This window comes from Oncorhynchus mykiss, chromosome 10, assembly GCF_057628025.1.
Source record: "Oncorhynchus mykiss isolate SJ-2025 chromosome 10, ASM5762802v1, whole genome shotgun sequence".
In the NCBI taxonomy this organism is placed as follows: Eukaryota; Metazoa; Chordata; class Actinopteri; order Salmoniformes; family Salmonidae; genus Oncorhynchus; species Oncorhynchus mykiss.
In genome coordinates, this window is record NC_143031.1 from 43389484 (window position 1) to 43408071 (window position 18588).

The 18588-nt window shown below is 42.5% G+C and overlaps 1 protein-coding gene, 2 long non-coding RNA genes and 2 other non-coding genes across 9 annotated transcripts; 4 read left to right on the forward strand and 1 right to left on the reverse strand.

Moving 5' to 3' along the window:
- Positions 1-3232: 3232 nt before the first annotated feature.
- LOC118937073 (U8 small nucleolar RNA) lies at positions 3233-3366 on the forward strand. Its single transcript, XR_005034469.1, has one exon. It is a non-coding gene; the product is annotated as a U8 small nucleolar RNA (small nucleolar RNA).
- Positions 3367-3776: 410 nt separating this feature from the next.
- trnas-gcu (transfer RNA serine (anticodon GCU)) lies at positions 3777-3858 on the forward strand. Its single transcript has one exon. It is a non-coding gene; the product is annotated as a tRNA-Ser (tRNA).
- Positions 3859-6618: 2760 nt separating this feature from the next.
- LOC110533948 (uncharacterized) lies at positions 6619-14336 on the reverse strand. Of its 5 annotated transcripts, none has more exons than XM_090186708.1 (6): positions 14174-14336; positions 12724-12822; positions 8655-8712; positions 8409-8441; positions 8079-8230; positions 6619-7889 (listed from the first exon to the last, which is right to left on the reverse strand). In XM_090186708.1, exons 3-6 carry the CDS (start codon positions 8701-8703, stop codon positions 7194-7196), a joined length of 930 nt encoding a protein of 309 aa, XP_090042834.1. In that variant the 5' UTR covers positions 8704-8712; positions 12724-12822; positions 14174-14336; the 3' UTR covers positions 6619-7193. The 5 variants fall into 5 exon arrangements, with proteins under 5 accessions (XP_090042834.1, XP_021474215.3, XP_036846263.2 ...); XM_021618540.3 differs by lacking the exon at positions 14174-14336 and adding an exon at positions 13737-14114; XM_036990368.2 differs by lacking the exons at positions 12724-12822; positions 14174-14336 and adding an exon at positions 10773-11267.
- On the forward strand, positions 13162-15198 carry LOC118966780 (uncharacterized). Its single transcript, XR_005053669.2, has 3 exons — positions 13162-13357; positions 14049-14148; positions 14281-15198. It is a non-coding gene; the product is annotated as an uncharacterized LOC118966780 (long non-coding RNA).
- A 1605-nt stretch (positions 15199-16803) lies between these two features.
- Positions 16804-18520, forward strand: LOC149980022 (uncharacterized). The gene is made up of 2 exons (XR_016483724.1): positions 16804-17674; positions 17769-18520. It is a non-coding gene; the product is annotated as an uncharacterized LOC149980022 (long non-coding RNA).
- Positions 18521-18588: the final 68 nt, after the last annotated feature.

Below are 18588 nucleotides of genomic sequence, written 5' to 3' on the forward strand. Positions count from 1 at the left end.
ACCATCGAGAGCATCCTGACCGGTTGCATCACCGCCTGGTATGGCAACTGCTCGGCATCCGAACGTAAGTGCATCAGATGACCTGGCCTCCACAATCACCTGACCTCAACCCAATTGAGATGGTTTGGGATGAGTTGGACCGCAGAGTGAAGGAAAAGCAGCCAACAAGTGCTAAGCATATGTGGGAACTCCTTCAAGACTGTTGGAAAAGCATTCCAGGTGAAGCTGGTTGAGAGAATGCCAAGAGTGTGCAAAGCTGTCATCAAGGCAAAGGGTGCCTATGTTGAAGAATCTCAAATATGAAATATATTTTGATTTGTTTAACACTTTGTTGATTACTACATGATTCCATGTGTTATTTCATAGTTTTGATATCTTCATTGTTATTCTACAATGTAGAAAATAGTAAAAATAAAGAAATACCCTGGAATAAGTAGGTATCCCTATATATTTATATATATAGTGTGTGTGTGGACTATTTGTACACACTATATGTACACTATATATATAAAAGTATGTGGACACCCCTTCAAATAAGTGGATTCAGCTATATCAGCAACCCCCTTTGCTGATAGATGTATAAAATCTAGCACACAGCGATGGAATCTCCATTGACTAACATTGGCAGTAGAACGGCCTTATTGAAGAGCTCAGTGACTTCAATGTGGCACCGTCATAGGATGCCACCTTTCCAACAAGTCACTTCGTCAAATATCTGCCCTGTTAGAGCTGCCCCTGTCAACTGTAAGTGCTGTTTTTGTGAAGTGGAAACGTCTAGCAGCAACAACGGCTCAGCCGCGAAGTGGTAGGGGGCATAAAAGCTCACAAAATGGGACAGACGAGTGCCGAAACGCGTAGCGTGTAAAAATAGTCCGTTCTTGGTTGCAACACTCACTTCAGAGTTCAAAACTGCATCTGGAAGCAACGTCAGCACAATAACTGTTCGTCGGGAGCTTCATGAAATTGGTTCCCATGGCCAAGCAGCCGCACAACGTAGAACATAGTAAAAATAAAGAAAACCTCTGGAATGAGTAGGTGTGTCCAAACTTTTGACTGGTAACGTATATACTAGGTGGTGTCAGAGGAAGGCCCAAAAAACGGTCAAAGATTCCAGTCACCCAAGTCATTGACTGTTCTCTCAGCTACCACACGGCAAGCAGTACCGGAGCGCCAAATCTAGGTCCAAGAGTCTCCTTAACAGCTTTTTCCCCCAAGCCATAATACTGCTGAATAACCAATAAAATGTCCACCCAGACTATTTACATTGACACCCCCCTTTGTTTTTACACTGCTGCTACTCGCTGTTTATTATCTATGCATAGCCTCGTTATTGTTATTTTATTGTGCTACTTTTTATTACATGTTTTACTTTTGTTGATTTAGCAAGTATTTTCTGAACTATTTGTTGATCTGCATTGTTGGTTAAGGGCTTGTAAGTAAGCATATCACAGAAAGGTCTACACCTGTTGTATTCGGCGCATGTGAGAAATAACATTTGATTTGATTCCCTTTACCACATGCAAATGCCACCGTATAGCCCTTAAGTGTAGCCATGCAGCCTATTTTGGCGTTTCACAATATCGGCCGTATGGATGTGGAATGTGAGTGGAGGAAGCCAGCCGTGCCCAACCAGGTGACGTCAGTGGAGGACCTGGCTGAGGAACCGTCTACGGGGCAGGTTCAGTGGAATGGCATCTCTCCTTGAAACTGAGCCAGAACAACCGCTACCCTCCCTGTCATCCCTTTCTGTACTAGACATTGTTAAAAAGAAAACAAGGGCACCTGGGGCATGCAGGCATCCTGGCTGGCATGGCACTGTTGATGGAGCAGCAAGAGGCTATACGACAGGAAACAGTTGGCCAGCGCACCAACCCCAACTGGCACATCATGAGGAGAGGGAGGTTGACAGACAGCAATTATGGAGCAGTGGTTAGGGCCAAGCGTTGCTGCAAAAAAAGGTTCTCAGATCACAGTCGCTGGATAGGGTGTCGTCTGTAAAGTATTGCTCCTCCTGTCAATACCTGTTTTCAGGGAAACCAATGGTCCAACAATATTCCACATAGATCATACACACACACTAGGCTCCCAGAATAGGTTATATTACATACAAGTTTGCTCAAAGCAGCCAACTAAAGTAATGTAGTTAACTTTGTCATGGCACAGTGGGAATTTATACCTGTGAATCTTACCTTGTGTCTTACTTGCTGAAGGCCCCAGTCATCCCTGCCTGTACCTGACATTGTTGAAATTCAAGTGAACTCTGAATAAAGATCATTCACAAACAATATGCTCCTAGAATATATTTTTATTATATTAAAGTTTTGCTCAAAGCAGCCAACTAAGGTAATATAGTCTAAATGACCCCAGTCGGTAGTATGAGGGTTAACTCATCAGAGATCAATTCTGTTGAAAATAGTTTTGCAATGACTTAACTCAGACTAGATAAAAAAAATGAAACAGTGATGGTGCGTCATTTCTTCAAACTGGCATGGTGTTCAATTACATTGGATAGAAAGTGATAATAGGCTAGCGCCAGATGGGAGATAGTAAATTCATATTGAAATCAACTGGGTCTGCATGGGTTAGCCTACGTACGACAGTCCTGCTGCTGAAATGGTTTTCTGAGTGTTTCTTTCTGTCACGGTCTCAATAATAAGCAAGTGCAATGTTCTTTGGAGCAACACAGTCTTGTAAATTATTTGGTGTGGTGATGTCGTTTTACTTATCTGCCGCGTGGAGCAGCAACCACTCGCTGCAAAAGCGGAAAACCTTTGCTGTCACGAGTGCGGTGTAAGTAATGGAGTAGCAGTCACGATATTTTATTTCCGACCGTTCTCTTTTGTATTTATTCAGCGAAATAACACAGAACATTTGGACAAAATTCACCACAAAACGTTTGCTTGTAGAAATAGGTTGTTGTCATTAAGATGATAGTACAAACGTGCCACTTTAAAAGCAAATAAGCCAACCAGAGTATGCACCAATGGGAAGGCTGTTGGTCTGAGGTTATGCTAATATTTGCCGCAAAGCATTCTCAAATAAGTAAAAGATACCGACTTTCCATGACATGTACGTAAATGTAACGATAGGGATACAAAATACACATTTGTGTAGGACTGACATGGAATTATAGTTTGTAATGTATCAGCATCGGCAAAAATGTAATATTTTAACCATGATCTAAAATTAGTTGCCTCGCATTCTTGTCCATTGCTGCCATTGGATTAAAGTATCGTCAGTGAGGTACATCCTTACCTGTTACTTCAGTAATGAAGTATCAGAACATGATGAATGGAATTTGATGAGAAATGATTATTCTCACCTGATCTTCGGAGAACTACAACACTCCGATGATCCCGTTCTGATTAGCTGACGACTTAATAACTATTGTGAAAGTAAACCTATAGTTCTGTGCGCATGCTGCCATCTTCAAATGTATGTTGAACAAGCCTTCCGCCCACGCCCTTCAAAATACTGCTTCCAATTGTGATACTGTATAAATCAAAAACAATGTTATTGGTCACAAACACATGGTTAGCAGATGTAATATTTTAACCATGTAAGTGTAGCGAGTGTAGCGAAATGCTTGTGCTTCTCGTTCCGACAGTGCAGAAATATCTAACAAGTAATCTAACAAATTCACAACAACTACCAGGAGATTTGACCTCTAATGGCAATTGGGAAATATAGTTGACAACTCAAATGTGATACTCAGAATGATTTTTGTGTATGATGTATTTTCCATAATATGGTACTGGAACGGCTTTCATACATTCGACGAGGTGGCCGAGTGGTTAAGGCGATGGACTGCTAATCCATTGTGCTCTGCACGCGTGGGTTCGAATCCCATCCTCGTCGTTAGGAGAGATTTTGTCATTGATGGAAGATTTGTAATAGGAGTTTATTTCCCCTCTAAACGCGTTTGCTACAACCGTTGGTTACGTACAGCTAGAATTCTACTCGAGTATTTAAGAAAATGTGTTTGAAAATAATATTTGGATTCGGAGCTGTATAGTGAAATGTAATTTAATGTAGGCCTAATCACAAACAACACAAACATCACAACCAGGCTGTATCCATGAGTTAAATGTTCTATATTTGACTAGGCTAAATCATTTAGTCACCATTAAAATAGCAGTCGGATTCAGTTTCGCACCTAATTCAACGTACAAAGAAACACTCCGCTCACAGATTTTCAGGCGGTGCCGTGGCTTAGATGGTTAAAGCGCCTGTCTAGTAAACAGGAGATCCTGAGTTCGAATCTCAGCGGTGCCTTTTACCTTTATCCACTTGATTGAGTTATAAAGTTATAAAGGGTGTATGAAGTAACAGTCACCAATTCATTTAACAGAAATGCAAGTTTCGGGTAGAGTACTAGGTGCTTTGCAGTTTAACAATCTATATTTCTTCATTTTTTTTGCTGTCAAATACTCTAGCTATATTTCTGTTAAATATGTTATTTCATCATGTTCACTTGCCTGGCTACCAAAACATATTGCTTCTTACAAACACTACGCCAGGGCGATAGACGATTGGGGGCTCGTTTGAGTGGTCTACGCATCTGCAAAACCACAAATGATTGGTTGACAATATAACGTCCCACAATGCAGGCGATGGCTGCAGGATGAAGTTCAATCAAGTACCAGCTGCAATATGTAACTTTTTGGTCGATCTGGACAAATTCGTCTTACGTTCGATTTTGTACACCAGCTTTAAAGAGCCGAAAATGCAATATGTTGAGTTATGGAAAATATACTTCACAGCGGTTTAAATAGTACAATGACTCGATACACCACACAAACTGAAATTAGGGTTTACTGCATAGTGCATCTTTAACTGAATGACAACGGAGACAGCATACAATAGGCCTCGTCTTCGAGAAATGCTCCTCAGAGCCAGATGCTGATGACATGTTGCCCAATGCTGGTTAGAAGTGGTTAGGTGTGCATTTTCGCTAACCCTTTTTCCTAACCTGCTACGTTATTTCTCCTAACAATTTCATTAATTGCAGTTTTAGATTGGATGTATGTAGCGAATATAGACCGGCCGACTAATTGGAGTCGTCAGGCGACATATTTACATGATACTACAGCGCTTGATTAAGTGAACCCATGACCATAGGATCACCGCGAGAAATGCTATTAAAACTCATATGGCAGCGGCGGAATTCGAAAACACGCCTCCAGAGACTGGAGCCTAAATCCAGCGCCATAGACTGCTCAGAGGTGAAAAGTAAAAATCATACTAATAACTAAATATAAACTATGCACAGGTAGCTACTTAATAACATTATACATACTCACACACAAATTCGTCCTGCCAATTTCCCAGTCATAATACTCTAGCATAGTGTGTTACACTTTAGAAAATGCGATCACTACACATTTACTAAATATTCCAGTCTATTTTCCTAACACTGTCCAGAGAACTGGATTCATTTTCTGTTTCTCACCACTGGAGAGCGTCCTTTGACCACAATCAATATGACTATCTATATACAGTGAATTCAGAAAGTATTCAGACCCCTTAATTTATTCCACGTCACATGTTATTACATTTTAGAATAAGGCTGTAACGTATTTATTTTTTAAATCATCACACTACACACACAATACCCCATAATGACAAAGCAAAAACCGTTTTTTTTAAAGAAATGTTAACAAATGTATTCAAAATAAAAAACAAATACCTTATTTTACATAAGTATTCAGACCCTTTGCTATGAGACTCGAAATTGAGCTCAGATGTATCCTGTTTCAATTGATCATCCTTGAGACGTTTCTACAACTTGATATGAGTCTCAGACCATGAGAAACAAGATTCTCTGGTCTGATAAAACCAAGATTGAACTCTTTGGCCTGAATGCCAAGCGTCAAGTCTGGAGGAAAGCAGGCACCGCTCATCACCTGGCTAATACCATCCCTCCGGAGAAGCATGGTGGTGGCAGCAAAATGCTGTGGGGATGTTTTTCAGCGGCAGGGACTGGGAGACTAGTCAGGATCGAGGGAAAGATGAATGGAGCAAAGTACAGAGAGATCCTTGATGAAAACCTGCGTCAGAGCGCTCAGACTGGGGCGAAGGTTCACCTTCCAACAGGACAACGACCCTAAGCAAACAGCCAAGACAATGCAGGAGTGCCTTCGGGACAAGTCTCATGTCCTTGAGTGGCCCAACCAGAGCCCGGACTTGAACCCGATCTAACATCTCGGGAGAGACCTGAAAATAGCTGTACAGCAGCGCTCCCCATCCAACCTGACAGAGCTTGAGAGGATCTGCAGAGAATGGGGAAAAACTCCTCAAATACAGGTGTAGCGTCATACCCAAGAAGACTCAAGGCTGTAATCGCTGCAAGGGGTGCATCAACAAAGTACTGAGTAAAGGGTCTGAATACTTATGTAAATGTCAAATTTTAGTTGTATATTTTTTATACATTTGTTGTGAATAAAAACCTGTTTTTATTGTGTGTAGATTGATGGGGGAAAAAAATTACTAAAACCATTTTAACAAAATGTGGAAAAAGTGAAGGGGTCTGAATACTTTCCAAATGCACTGTATACACTGTGTACAAATCAGGAACACCTGCTCTTTTCATGACAAACTGACCACATGAATCCAGGCGAAAGCTATGATCCTTTATTGATGTCACTTGTTAAATCCACTTCAAATCAGTGTAGATGAAGGGGAGGAGACGGGTTAAAGAATCATTTTTAAGCCTTGAGATAATTGAGACATGGATTGTGTATGTGTTCCATTCAGAGGGTGAATGGAGAAGACAAAATATTTGAGTGCTTTTGAACGGGGTATGGTAGTCGGAGCCAGGAACACCGCTTTGAGTGTTTCAAGAACTGCAACGCTGCTGGGTTTTTCACGCTCAACAGTTTCCCGTGTGTATCAAAAGGACTTCCAGCCAACATGACACAACTGTGTCTGTGGAACGCTTTCAACACCTCGTAGAGTCCACAACCCAGACAAATAACAAAATAACAGGCTCACATACACACGTTGAATACAAGATTTTGTCAGGCTTGTCTCTAAAACTGAAACCATATTCTCTGATGAAGTGAAAAAGTGTCATACTTGGAGGGAAAATGCATTAATAAAAAAGTTATGGTTTTGTTCTACCTGTATTTGTTTACTGACCTTCTGTTGTAAACTAACACTACTGTATGTCAATTTTATGTTGTTTTATTCGTCTACTGCGGGTCAGGGGCTTGGTCAGAATAGCGGTAAGATATGTCATGCTGAAAATCACGCAGGTCAAAAGGTGTTTTGGTCTCCTCAAGAGCAACGTCTTCCTTCACCTCCTTCTCCACAACAACGGGGAGTGTATGGGGTGGTGGTAGTGGCTCAGTCGCCTTGACAGGGCGAGGTGGGTGATCGATCAGGCAGTCAGGGTCCCAGTAAGGGTCACAGTCATACTCCATCCCTTTAATGACGATGGGAGGAGGACGAGGAGGTTGGAGAGACTTCTTAGGAGATCGTGGAGGTGGTGCTTCAACAGCTGGCTCCAGAGGTGCTGCAGGAGCTGGCTCCATAGGTACAGCAGCAATGACCACCTTACCAGTTTGGGGTTTGCAGGCAGGGTTGTAGCGTGGGTCACAGAGGACTGGGATGGCCCCTGCAGGCAGGTAGACGATGTGAGCTTTACAGAGGGGGTCTTTGGGGTTACACAGATACAGGACTTCAGTCTTAGTAAAAGAAAGTGGTGCTTGGGTAGTAGGAGTGGGCTGAGTGGTAGCAGGCAGTGTGGTGGTAGTAGGAGCTATGGTGGTGGGTGGTGGGGTTATCACACCCAGGGCATTCTGGTAGCTGGAGGCGTCTGGCCCATAGACCTGCTCCAGGTGACGCATCTGCTGATACAGCATCCTGATCCTGTCAATCTCATACAGCTGGGAGGAATATAGAGAGAGATCCACACAGGGTTTGAGAATGAGAGAGGGAGGGAAAGAGAAAATAAGTGATCAGGTGGGTTGAGGAATGGGCAGGTGAAAATAACCTGTATTAAATTCTGTTTAACATTCATTACAGTGATGAAAAATCTGCTTGGGAGCGTCTCATGATTTGCTCCCTTTACTCACTCCTTCAATATGGCCGATGCTGTTGTAGAATTTGTAGTAGGACTGGAAATCAGGCGTGCCGCGGTGCCACTTGTGATCGACGTTCCGTTTGGGGCGTGACTGAGACAGGAAGCCACGAGCCTGGGCAGAGTCGATGCTGACCTCCCTCACAGCTGTATTTAATGGCAGGAACCGTGGTGGAAGAGAGTGGGATGGAGAAAACACATTCAGGAAAAATAATGAAACTTGCATGTGCGAACACTCGCGCACACACATACGCAAGTCAAACATAAATCAAAGATTGGGCTACGCAGTAAAACAAGCACGTGCCATTGTTGTATTTTCTTTTACCTCTAGCCTTCAGTGGTGTAGCATCCAGCAAACCTGCAGAGCGGGATAAGGGATAGAGGATACCACAGGGTCAGAAGTGTTGAGAGGGGTCTTGCTGCATAAATCTCTGCAGACTCAGAAGTTTAGGAAAACTTTATAACTTTCTATTTCATAAAATCTGTTTGCAATAGAAAGCTATGCCCCCGTTATATACGCTATATTTAGTTGCCAACTCGGCATACATGTTGGTTTCGAGTGGAAACAGACCTGGGAGTAGGCAACATAGTGTCCCCGCCAGGAGAACCTGAGAAATCATCCTTGCCACCTGGAAAACACAGACTGGTGTAAAATACAGTAGGAATTCTATTTTCTTCTGCTTTGATCATAGAACACAGACACTTGCTGTTCACTTAGTAGCTGTATTGGCACATTGGATGATAAACTGACTAGTTCCTTTCACATTTGAAACTACCTACATCAAAATATCCTTTCATTTTTATCAGACTACACAGAAAGCTTTCAATTTACCACATGAATCAATTAAATCACCTGTCCACCTTTTAATAGATTAATTACATTACACATGACCCTAAACTGACAAGTTAAATCTTGACTGAGCAGCAATGATATTTTATATAGAATATAAAGATCTTCCCACTTCACTCCAGGAAAGGGTCGTGCTCAAGCTTATGTCCACAGCATCAATTAACTAATTTAAAGAAATCCTGTTTTAGACCCACGATCAATCATTGATGCATGCAATCAAACGTCCCCTTATACAATAATGATAAATATATGAATTGAATTAACCTAGTCAGGCCTCTTGACCAGCCTAATGATCAAAGCACATATTATATGAAGCAGATAATTTTCAAATAATTTTCTTACTCGCCTGTACTCGTATCTCTCTTCACAGCCCAGTGTCAGTTTGAGACAACTTTACAGTTCATAAATACTGAACTCAATGCCACTCATAATTTGGGTGCTTTCCATTGGCTATTGACCCCAAGAAACTCCACCCCTTGCACCTCTACCATCCTTTTCTCCTCGAGACGTGGACATGGTTAAAGCGCTCATTAAGCACTATAATAAGTGTGTACCTGAGGGAATTAACGATAAAATGGAAACTTCAAATAAAATAGGCTTACAACTCGTAAAACCGTGACAGCCAGGCACCCGCTGAGGGCAGAAAGTGTGCATGGGGTGGTAGGGGCCCTTGATGTTTTGGCCTCACTACAGCTGCATTTGGTCCTGTTAGAAGTACTCTTCAGAAGAGATACATTGTAGGCTCTCTCTTCATGTCATCTGTATACCAATATGGTATTGCATGATCATCATCAACTGACACACGTATGCCAAATGAGTTCTATAATGCCCCAGTACAGAATACTTGAAACTTCTCAACCCCTTTTCAAGTTAACCTCTGTTCAGACATATGTTGGACTCCAAGGGGGTAATATTAGCAAAACAGACATTTTCTTGACAAAACCTGCGTGAACAGCAAAATGAACCCCTTCTCTCAAAACAGCTGGGCTTTTCCGTTTTAACTTCTGTTACTTGGCAAGACAATAATTAGGTTGGGGGTGTAGGGTTGACTTCTGTTTCAAGTAACTAACGCTGAAAAAGGATATCAAAAGTAAGTCTTTACTGCCTTGTCATTTTGTTAGTAACCTGTGACAACACTTTTGTTTCTTTGAGGCAGGCCTGCATCACTAAAAGTCCACTGAGCATAACCACAGAACAACCTTATAGGTCATCATTAGCAGTTTGCACATTCAAATTCTAGGGCACTGACAACTCAAATAGTCTGTATGAGATGGATTAGTATAGAATGCTACTACACACAAACACACAGCAAGCTTCTGACAAATTGCTGTCAGAGCTCATATTGCGTTACTTAACTATCACACTAAGAGAGACAAATACATTGTACCTCTGCGATCTTTAAGGGAAATACCAGTACCTTGTCATCATGTTCTCTGCCGGGCATTGAGAAAGCACTCGGATAATCACTACCCTCCGTGAACCAGACAGGCAATGTGGCAAGGGGCCACGTCCTTTAATTCTTTACTTTGAGAACAGTCACTACTATCTAAAAACACCTAAGGAGGAACATTAGGACTATTTGTACACCTACAGAAATTATTTGTATAAAAATGTTTTAACATCAATGGAAAAGGGGAACTGAGGAGTGGCAATATGGCTGTAGGGGCCTTCATCTGGGCTGTAGTCGTGGCATAGGCAGATTCAGAGGCCCCCTGAATGGGCTAGAACCACACTTTTAAGGAGGCAGAGGGGCGTTTAAACAGGTGTGAGGGGAACAGGGCAGGAATCTGAGAAATGCGCTAAAACAGTGGGGAGACCCTGAGAGACACACACACTCACCATAATAATCAAAGAATATCCTGTAGTGATACAGCAGAGGATTATAAACCACTTTAATGGCCAGCATGTCCTGACCAGTCTATCCTCACCCCCTTCAAAGACATACATTGCAAGGAAAATTAGCAGTTGTGTTTTGGGGCACACATTAACATACTACATGACCACCATTATATGGCAGACAGTGGAAATGTCATATTATATCCTTTAGGAGCACTTCATCATAATACTGCTAAAGGTATTCATTCCCAGCCACGCATGACACCTCTCCCAATGCTCAACATTAGGGATAAAACACAATGTTCAATAGTATTTAGGCTGGGTATCTAAATAACTTTGTGACAACTGCTGATGTAAAAAAGGGCTTTATAAAATACATTTGATTGATACAGTGTAAAAATCTATATGGCATGATGTTCAAAATATGCTATTCGTCACTGGCCTTGGCCACAAGTTGGGATGTTGTAGCTAAGAGAGACTGCTATCCTCCTCAAGACCGAGGGGTCTTGATTACAAAATACCTTCAAGCTACAGTTGAGTTCACTTCATTCTGTGACACTACATTCTTTCCTATTCGACAACAAAACAGAGTCTCAATGCAAGATAGATAGGGTCCAAACAAACACTTTATTTCTGACTTGTTCCTCTAAACATTCACTTCATGTCACATTTCAAATACCTCTCATGTACTGTTTGCCATCTGATCTTACTATCCTCCACTGTACAATCCTTTACAGAAATATGGTTGACATTCTTGCCCTGCCTGTTTTCTGTATGTCACCTCCCATGTTGCCCCCATGTGATCTACTCCAGTGGTCGCGCTCTGCCAGTGCTGTCAGACCGAGACAAGTGCAATGCCTCTTAAGATTGCCGGCAATTGCCCAAGACTCCGCCTCTCAACACAAGCCAGTCTTAGTGGCCCCACTTAGAATGTAAAACCACAAGGAAGCATAGCATGTTCCACGACCAGTTGCACTAAATTCCAATAAATTGGAGAAAATGGTGAAACAAAATGACTCCTGGGCTGTTCAGGGAAAGAGACAAGCTGTGTGACTCTGACAGCTATACTAGCAGCTAAAGGGCCCTTTTTGGGTCAAAGATGAGACAGCAAAGGTGCAAGTCAATATTAGGTTTATTTGTGTTGACAAGGGGTAGTGAGTTAGGAAGGGTGATCAGTTCCAGTTATAGTCAGTTTTGCATGGGTTTGCACAGCGACTCTGAAGTGCACAGGCTGATCACCCAGCAAAGCTGTCCAGAACCAGCAGCAACGTAGTTGGATGTTTTCAAGGGATCTAAAACCTTTGGGAATTCACATCAGAGACACAGCATCTGGGCTGTGCTTTCATTATAGCGCAAAACCCACACTAGAGATCCCTGGCAATGTTATTTGCCGCAACTGCGACCAAGGAATTCCTACCCTCTGGTGGAACTGGATGAGTGGTGCACCCTGTGAGTCAGGAAGTGCTGGTTTTGCAGTAGGTCTGATGAGTTTATCTACCTGCACAAACAGCACTTTTGACACCAATGGGCAAAAACAGCAAGTTCAGTGGATCCCACCATTTATGGGGTGGCAGGCAGCCTAGTGGTTAGAGCGTTGGGCCAGTAACCGAAAGCCAGAAACTATGTAATTGGGAAATTACAATGAAGTGGACTTTCTTTCACCAAAATGTTGGATGACCACGTCAGATTTGAGCAGATAGGACGTCTGCCTTGTGACAGAAGTGCTCACATTGCGGTAGGTTGGACATAACCATTACCTGCACTGTAAGCACTTTATTACATAGCAGACAAAAAACAGACAAAAAAGCACAAAGCACATTCTCAGTAAACATTGTAAGGCACCAGGGGTCTCAAAACATTAATGGTATGTAATTAGGGGGTGAAGTGTTAAAAAGATGCAAGCAAAATGTTTATGCATAGACTCTTCCATGTTCCCACAGTCCACAACACTCACCCTTACAAATGGTCGGTAGGGAATTGAAACTAGGCATTGAGTTGGCAGATACAGTTTGTCCCACTGTCTGAATAGACTGCTCCAGGCAAGTTGCCGGTACTGGGGAAATAATATTGCATGTTAACATCTGAATAACAAATTATGAATCCACAATATCAAAAATCCATAAATAATGTAACATTGTAAAACATTCGCGTAGCAATGACCATAGCCTCAATCAAACTAATGGAGGAATTGGTGGGTGTGGGGATTGCAGAGGTTGATTGTAAACAAACGTTTTACCCACGTGACCTTCCCTCACCCACATAAAATCCACACGAGGACATCCCTGTAATAGTAAATGTACGCGCTATGAAAAGTTATTAGAGCGCAAATCTATTGCAGAATAGCTAGCTGGCTTCGAGTAAATAGGTTTCAGTGCGCAGTCAATTATTCTCCAAAATACCGAATGTGAAAGCGCACTTTCAAAATTAGCTAATGCACGAGTCAAGACACATTTAGCTATTATGACAAATCAAACAATATAGTTGGGTAAATCTAACTAGATAGACAATCGATCTGGTGATGTAGTTCAGAGCTAAACAAACTTTGGGCTCCTTGAGATTTTCGTCCTTACAAATGCAGCTAATGAAAGGTAACATTTGTGCCACTTTCTTCAGGGGTCTTTACCCTCCTTCCGAAATCTCTTTGTTGCGTAACTAGCTAGCTAGCTAACGATAGCAAGCTGGCTAGTGGCTACACACAATCCGTCGTTTCCACACATTATTCATGATACCGCAAAGTTACAGACAAGTTCCATAGCGGTAATTGCCGAAAGGTTTAACTAATTTACGCAAACAATTTCTGGTTTGATGGTCAAAGCAACATTGATGCCAGAATAATCCGAAATAGGCGCGCGCATGTCAAAGGCCATCGACAAAGTAAATCCACGCGTTTTATGTCTCACGCAACACAAAAGGACAACCAATTCATTATATTAGTCTTCAACTAGACTAAAACGCAGACTTTCTTACCGGTTGTGCGGCTCACTTCTTACAAGTCCAAATTCTTTACAGAACTATTCACACAATTTCACCACTCCACTAACAGCCTATGTTTTTGTAAACAAAGAAGCACATGGCTTCACAGCCATATCTTTTAAACGAAATCAATTTTCCTCCGCTCATCAAATAGTACCGGCACTCCATTTCTCATTTACTGGCTTTTCAGACATGAAAAAAAGTAGTTGTTCTAGAGAGACTTCCATCCTACATCAACGAAAGGATACATTGTATTTTTTTTTTCAACGAATGTCTTCAAAATACTGCTTCGATGTTGCAAAACAGGGCGAGGCAAGCCGCGAGTCCTCAGCGGTCATCCCTGTCCGTGCAAACCGGATGGATGGAACCTGTGACGCATAGAGTCAATATGTTTAGAAAATCTGTGGTACGAGACTTTGATTTTACTTTACCTAGCTACAGTATTTGATCATCTTGGGTAAACATTTATCCCTGACACAATTAGCCTTTGTAATATAAGCCCTGAGCCTCAAATACATTTTTTGTTTCAACATTTCAGAACTCGGAACCAAGCTGCATTATGCCAGTCTACCAGAAGGAGGCAGAAGCAAGCACGAGAACTGGAAGACTTACAGACAGATCACACAGACAGAGCTATTGCATTCTGGTACACCAGAAGTACATTCATTTCCACACGCCTTGATCACACCGACAGTTTTGGCATTCTGGTACACCAGAAGCACATTCATTTCCAATGGAACGCTGCGTTTGCTTTGCAGCATTGCGTTGCAGAGGCAGTTGCAGTGCATTATGTGTGAGGCATACGTTATGCATCAAACTGTATGTGTAGAAGGATTGCCAGAAATGGTAGCAAAGGGTGAATGTTGAACTTTTATTGCACACATATCCAGATGATACTGCGTACCATTTTGAGTATGTCTCTCTCGGTGTGATCGAGGCATTAGGTCGTGTACCCCTGCTCAGACATAGCATGCATCAACCAATTGTTGTGTTGCACGTCATTGACTGAGTCATCAAGTGACAGTTTGATATAACATATGATGTGGTTAGTTGATATGTAAAATACCCATCCAGGGGCCTGTTGCACAAAAGTAGAATTAAGACATCCGGGATAAATGACTCAGCTGAGCTCAATGAAGCCAAAACATGTGCGTCCAGGCTTAATTGGTTGCACAAAGACCAAGCCAGGATGAGCAGACACGGATTCATTAAGCCAGGTGAAACCAATCCTGGATAGGTGCGCGCTCACGGCTCACTCAAATAGACCCCGCCACAGATCACAGATTAACTGATTTACCATGGCAACTAGAGCCGCGTACTTTTCCCCGTCGGAAGCACAAATCCTCATGGAGGCATACGAGGAGGTAAAAGATATAATTAAGAAGAAAGGCAACACCGCCACAGTGATAAAGCAAAGAGAAAAAGCGTGGCAAAGTATTGCAGACCGCCTGAATGCGTAAGTAGTGCACAATTACACACTCACCGCTCCGCTGAAACATCACAATTACAATTCAAATATTTAATTCACATCTCCAAAAATGCAGTTGTACTGTAATTATGAAACGGTTAATTTTTTTTATTGAAATGCACTGCAGATATGAGTGAAATTGTGTAAAGTAACTCCATCACACTGTATAAAGCTATGATAAAATTTGATATTTTTACTGAAAACAAGACAAAAATACCAAGTAATTTTTTGCAGTGTGACTCCATTAAGTGTGTGTGTGTGTGTGTGTGTGTAGATTAAACATGAACGGGCCAAAACGGACATGGCAGCAGGTCAAAATCAAATACAAGAACATTCTGCAGAATGGTATGGTCCCTGACTAATATTTAACAAAGCACAAGCATATATTGTACCCAGAAGGTGCCTGCTCACACATTGTCTGTACTGTTTTAGCAGTGAAAAAGAATACCCACAGACAAGGCACGGGTGGTGGGTCACCAAAGGCTGACCTTACCCCAGCAGAGGACATGGCCTTGGAGCTAAATAAAGGCAGGCCCGTCTTAGAGGGGATCCCTGGGGGGAAAGAGACGAGCATAGGTTCCTCCCAAGATGCCACCCGCTTCATTCAAGGTATGTCCTTCTATCTCTACATGGGATACAACCACATTCATATTGAATCAATTTGGACTGTCTGACTTTGGTTTACCTATTGCCTTGCAGTGTCTGGCAGCACTGTGTTCCTGTTAGAGCCACCAGCACAAGCACCAGACGATGCTGATCCAGTGAGTACTCCATCAAAGGCATACTGTAGGCCTGGCATGTCTTGTCTACTAGCTTCAATATGAATCCGATTAAATGTGATAGGGTGAAGGCCCCAGTGCAGCAGCAACAGCACATGATGGAGACGATGATGAGGAGGAGACCATCTCTCTGGATTCCAGAAGGCATGAGGTATCATGTTAAGACTGTGAAAGTACTATTTACTCTACAATGGTGAGGAGTCCTCATCAAAATCAAAAAATCTAATTTCTTTTACAGGACCCAGATGCTATACAGTGGGAAAACCAGCCTGGCAACATAGTGCGTATTAATAAAAGGACACCACATCCTGCCAAATTCCAGCTGCGCTAATTGTATTGTGTTCACAGAGCTCACAAGCTATCAGAAAGTTGTATGGCAACCACCTCCGGTGCCAAATAGAACTGGCAGACATAGACATTCAGTACAAGAAGAAAACGATGGAAAATCTTGCACTGGAGTTCGAAATAAAAAAGAGGACAATTAGGAAACTGGACCTTGAAATAAAAAAACTTGAGAGGGAGGTGAGATATGCCTTCAATGTACACTGTATGCTAACTGTAACACAAATGTATTAATCATTATTTTTCTTTCCTCCCCCAGCTCCAAGAAGATGACACAGCTCAAAATAAAAATTAGGTATATTCTCGTAAAGTCAAGTGAGCCATGACATATGAGCTCTTATTGTGAGCACACAGGACGGTGGCATCTTTCTAAGGTTTTTTTTATTTTCCCAGCAATCAGTACAACCAAGTCATCGTTATAAGGCATCGCCCTCTTTTGCCCACCCCCCCCCAGCACCAGGTGTGGCCACTAGCCTATATGAAGGCCCAAAATTGTGTGTTCCTTTCTGCTCTGACAATGGCATGCCCATTCGTGCGAGATGTGGTGGATGAAGAAGCACTTGTGCTGAGGAGAGCCTTCAGGTGAGAAAGGGTCTTCAGGGACCGGTTGGACCCACTGGCCTTCCCTGATGACCATCTATATGAAAGATACAGGTTTTCTGCAGATGGCATCAGGTATCTATGCAGACTACTGGGTCCCAGGATTAAGCACCGCACTGCACGGAGCCATGCACTGAGTGTGGAGCAAATGGTTTGTGTGGCCTTGCGCTTTTTTGCTAGTGGAGCCTTCCTGTACTCAGTGGGGGATGCAGAACAGCTGAACAAGGCCACAATTTGCCGCACAATAAGGAGTGTGTGTCTGGCTATCAAAGCATTAGCAGATGTCTTCATCTCCTTCCCTGGCCACAGAAGACTCTGTGACATCAAAGAGGAGTTCTATAGGATTGCAGGTAAGAGGATCTACAAATTACAGGACAACTGTTAACACATAGTAGGATACTCATTACTTTGTGTGACAGGTTTCCCCAATGTCATTGGTGCAGTGGACTGCACACACATAAGGATAAAAGCCCCCTCAGGTGCCCATGAGGCCGATTTTGTGAATAGGAAATCCTTTCACAGCATTAATGTTCAGGTGAACATAACTTTTTGATATTGTCCATTGACGAACACTCTGCATTGCCAGTGATGTGCATTGATTGGTGTAATATTCCTCATCTTATGATTTCAGATGGTCTGCAATGCTGACTGTGTGATCAGCAATGTTGTGGCAAAATGGCCTGGCTCAGTCCATGACTCCAGAATCTTTCGGGCCTCTGAAATCTATCAGTGCCTATCACAAGGTAAGCCACACAACCCCTATTTATAACCATCATGGCTGTGTCAAGAATATCACTGTGTTTATGAGGTAGTAATGATGAGATTTTGTGTTGACAGGTGAATTCTCTGGTGTGTTGCTGGGAGACAGGGGGTATGGCTGCCAGCCTTTTCTCCTGACACCTTTCACAGACCCCCAGGAAGCACAGCAGGCCTACAACCATGCCCATGCCAGGACCAGGGCCAGAGTTGAAATGACCTTTGGCCTCCTGAAGGCACGCTTTCACTGCCTTCACAAATTAAGGGTCAGCCCTGTTAGGGCATGTGATATTACTGTGGCTTGTGCTGTCCTTCACAATGTGGCCTGCCTGAGGAAGGAGAGGGCCCCCAGAGTGCCACCAGCCATGGACTGGGACAATCCGGCAATCTTCCCTGATGACGACAGTGGTCGGCTGCTGAGGGACCAATATGTGTTGAATTATTTTAGTTAGTATGTGTGCTTTCAATTTTGGTTAAATATGTCCTGCGGTGGCAGAGGAATTTGGGTTTTTTTGGGTTCGTTTTTTGACGAATTTGGCCTCTTATGATGTTTGTGCGGTATACTGTGTGTAATACAAGGCTGCAGGGAGGCTACTGCATCCATTCATTTGTCTGTTCAGTTGATGTGTATGGATTTGTCCTGCATTTATTTTAGTGTGCAGACATGCAGGGTGTGTTATACACATTCAAAGGTCTGTATATGTATCATTTTGTATAATATGCTTAGATTCTGTGCTTTCCATCTTGTAGAGTCACTGTGACTTCAGTTTTGAAAGGAGCTGATGGTTTACCTGCTTTGTTTTGTCCTTATTCAATAAAGGAACATAATGTTACACATTGTGTTTTTATATTCATATGGAATGTGTATTTGTTTATATGACAGAGTACTAGGGCCACACTG

Bases quoted from the DNA above. Each gene is read 5' to 3' on its own strand.
- LOC110533948 (XM_036990368.2), bottom strand. From the start codon at position 10,880: ATGTATGTCTTTGAAGGGGGTGAGGATAGACTGGTCAGGACATGCTGG. The intron at 8,442-8,654 runs GTCTGTTTCCAC...CCCGCTCTGCAG, and splicing joins ACTATGTTGCCTACTCCCAG to GTTTGCTGGATGCTACACCA. The intron at 8,231-8,408 runs GTAAAAGAAAAT...CATTAAATACAG, and splicing joins TACACCACTGAAGGCTAGAG to CTGTGAGGGAGGTCAGCATC.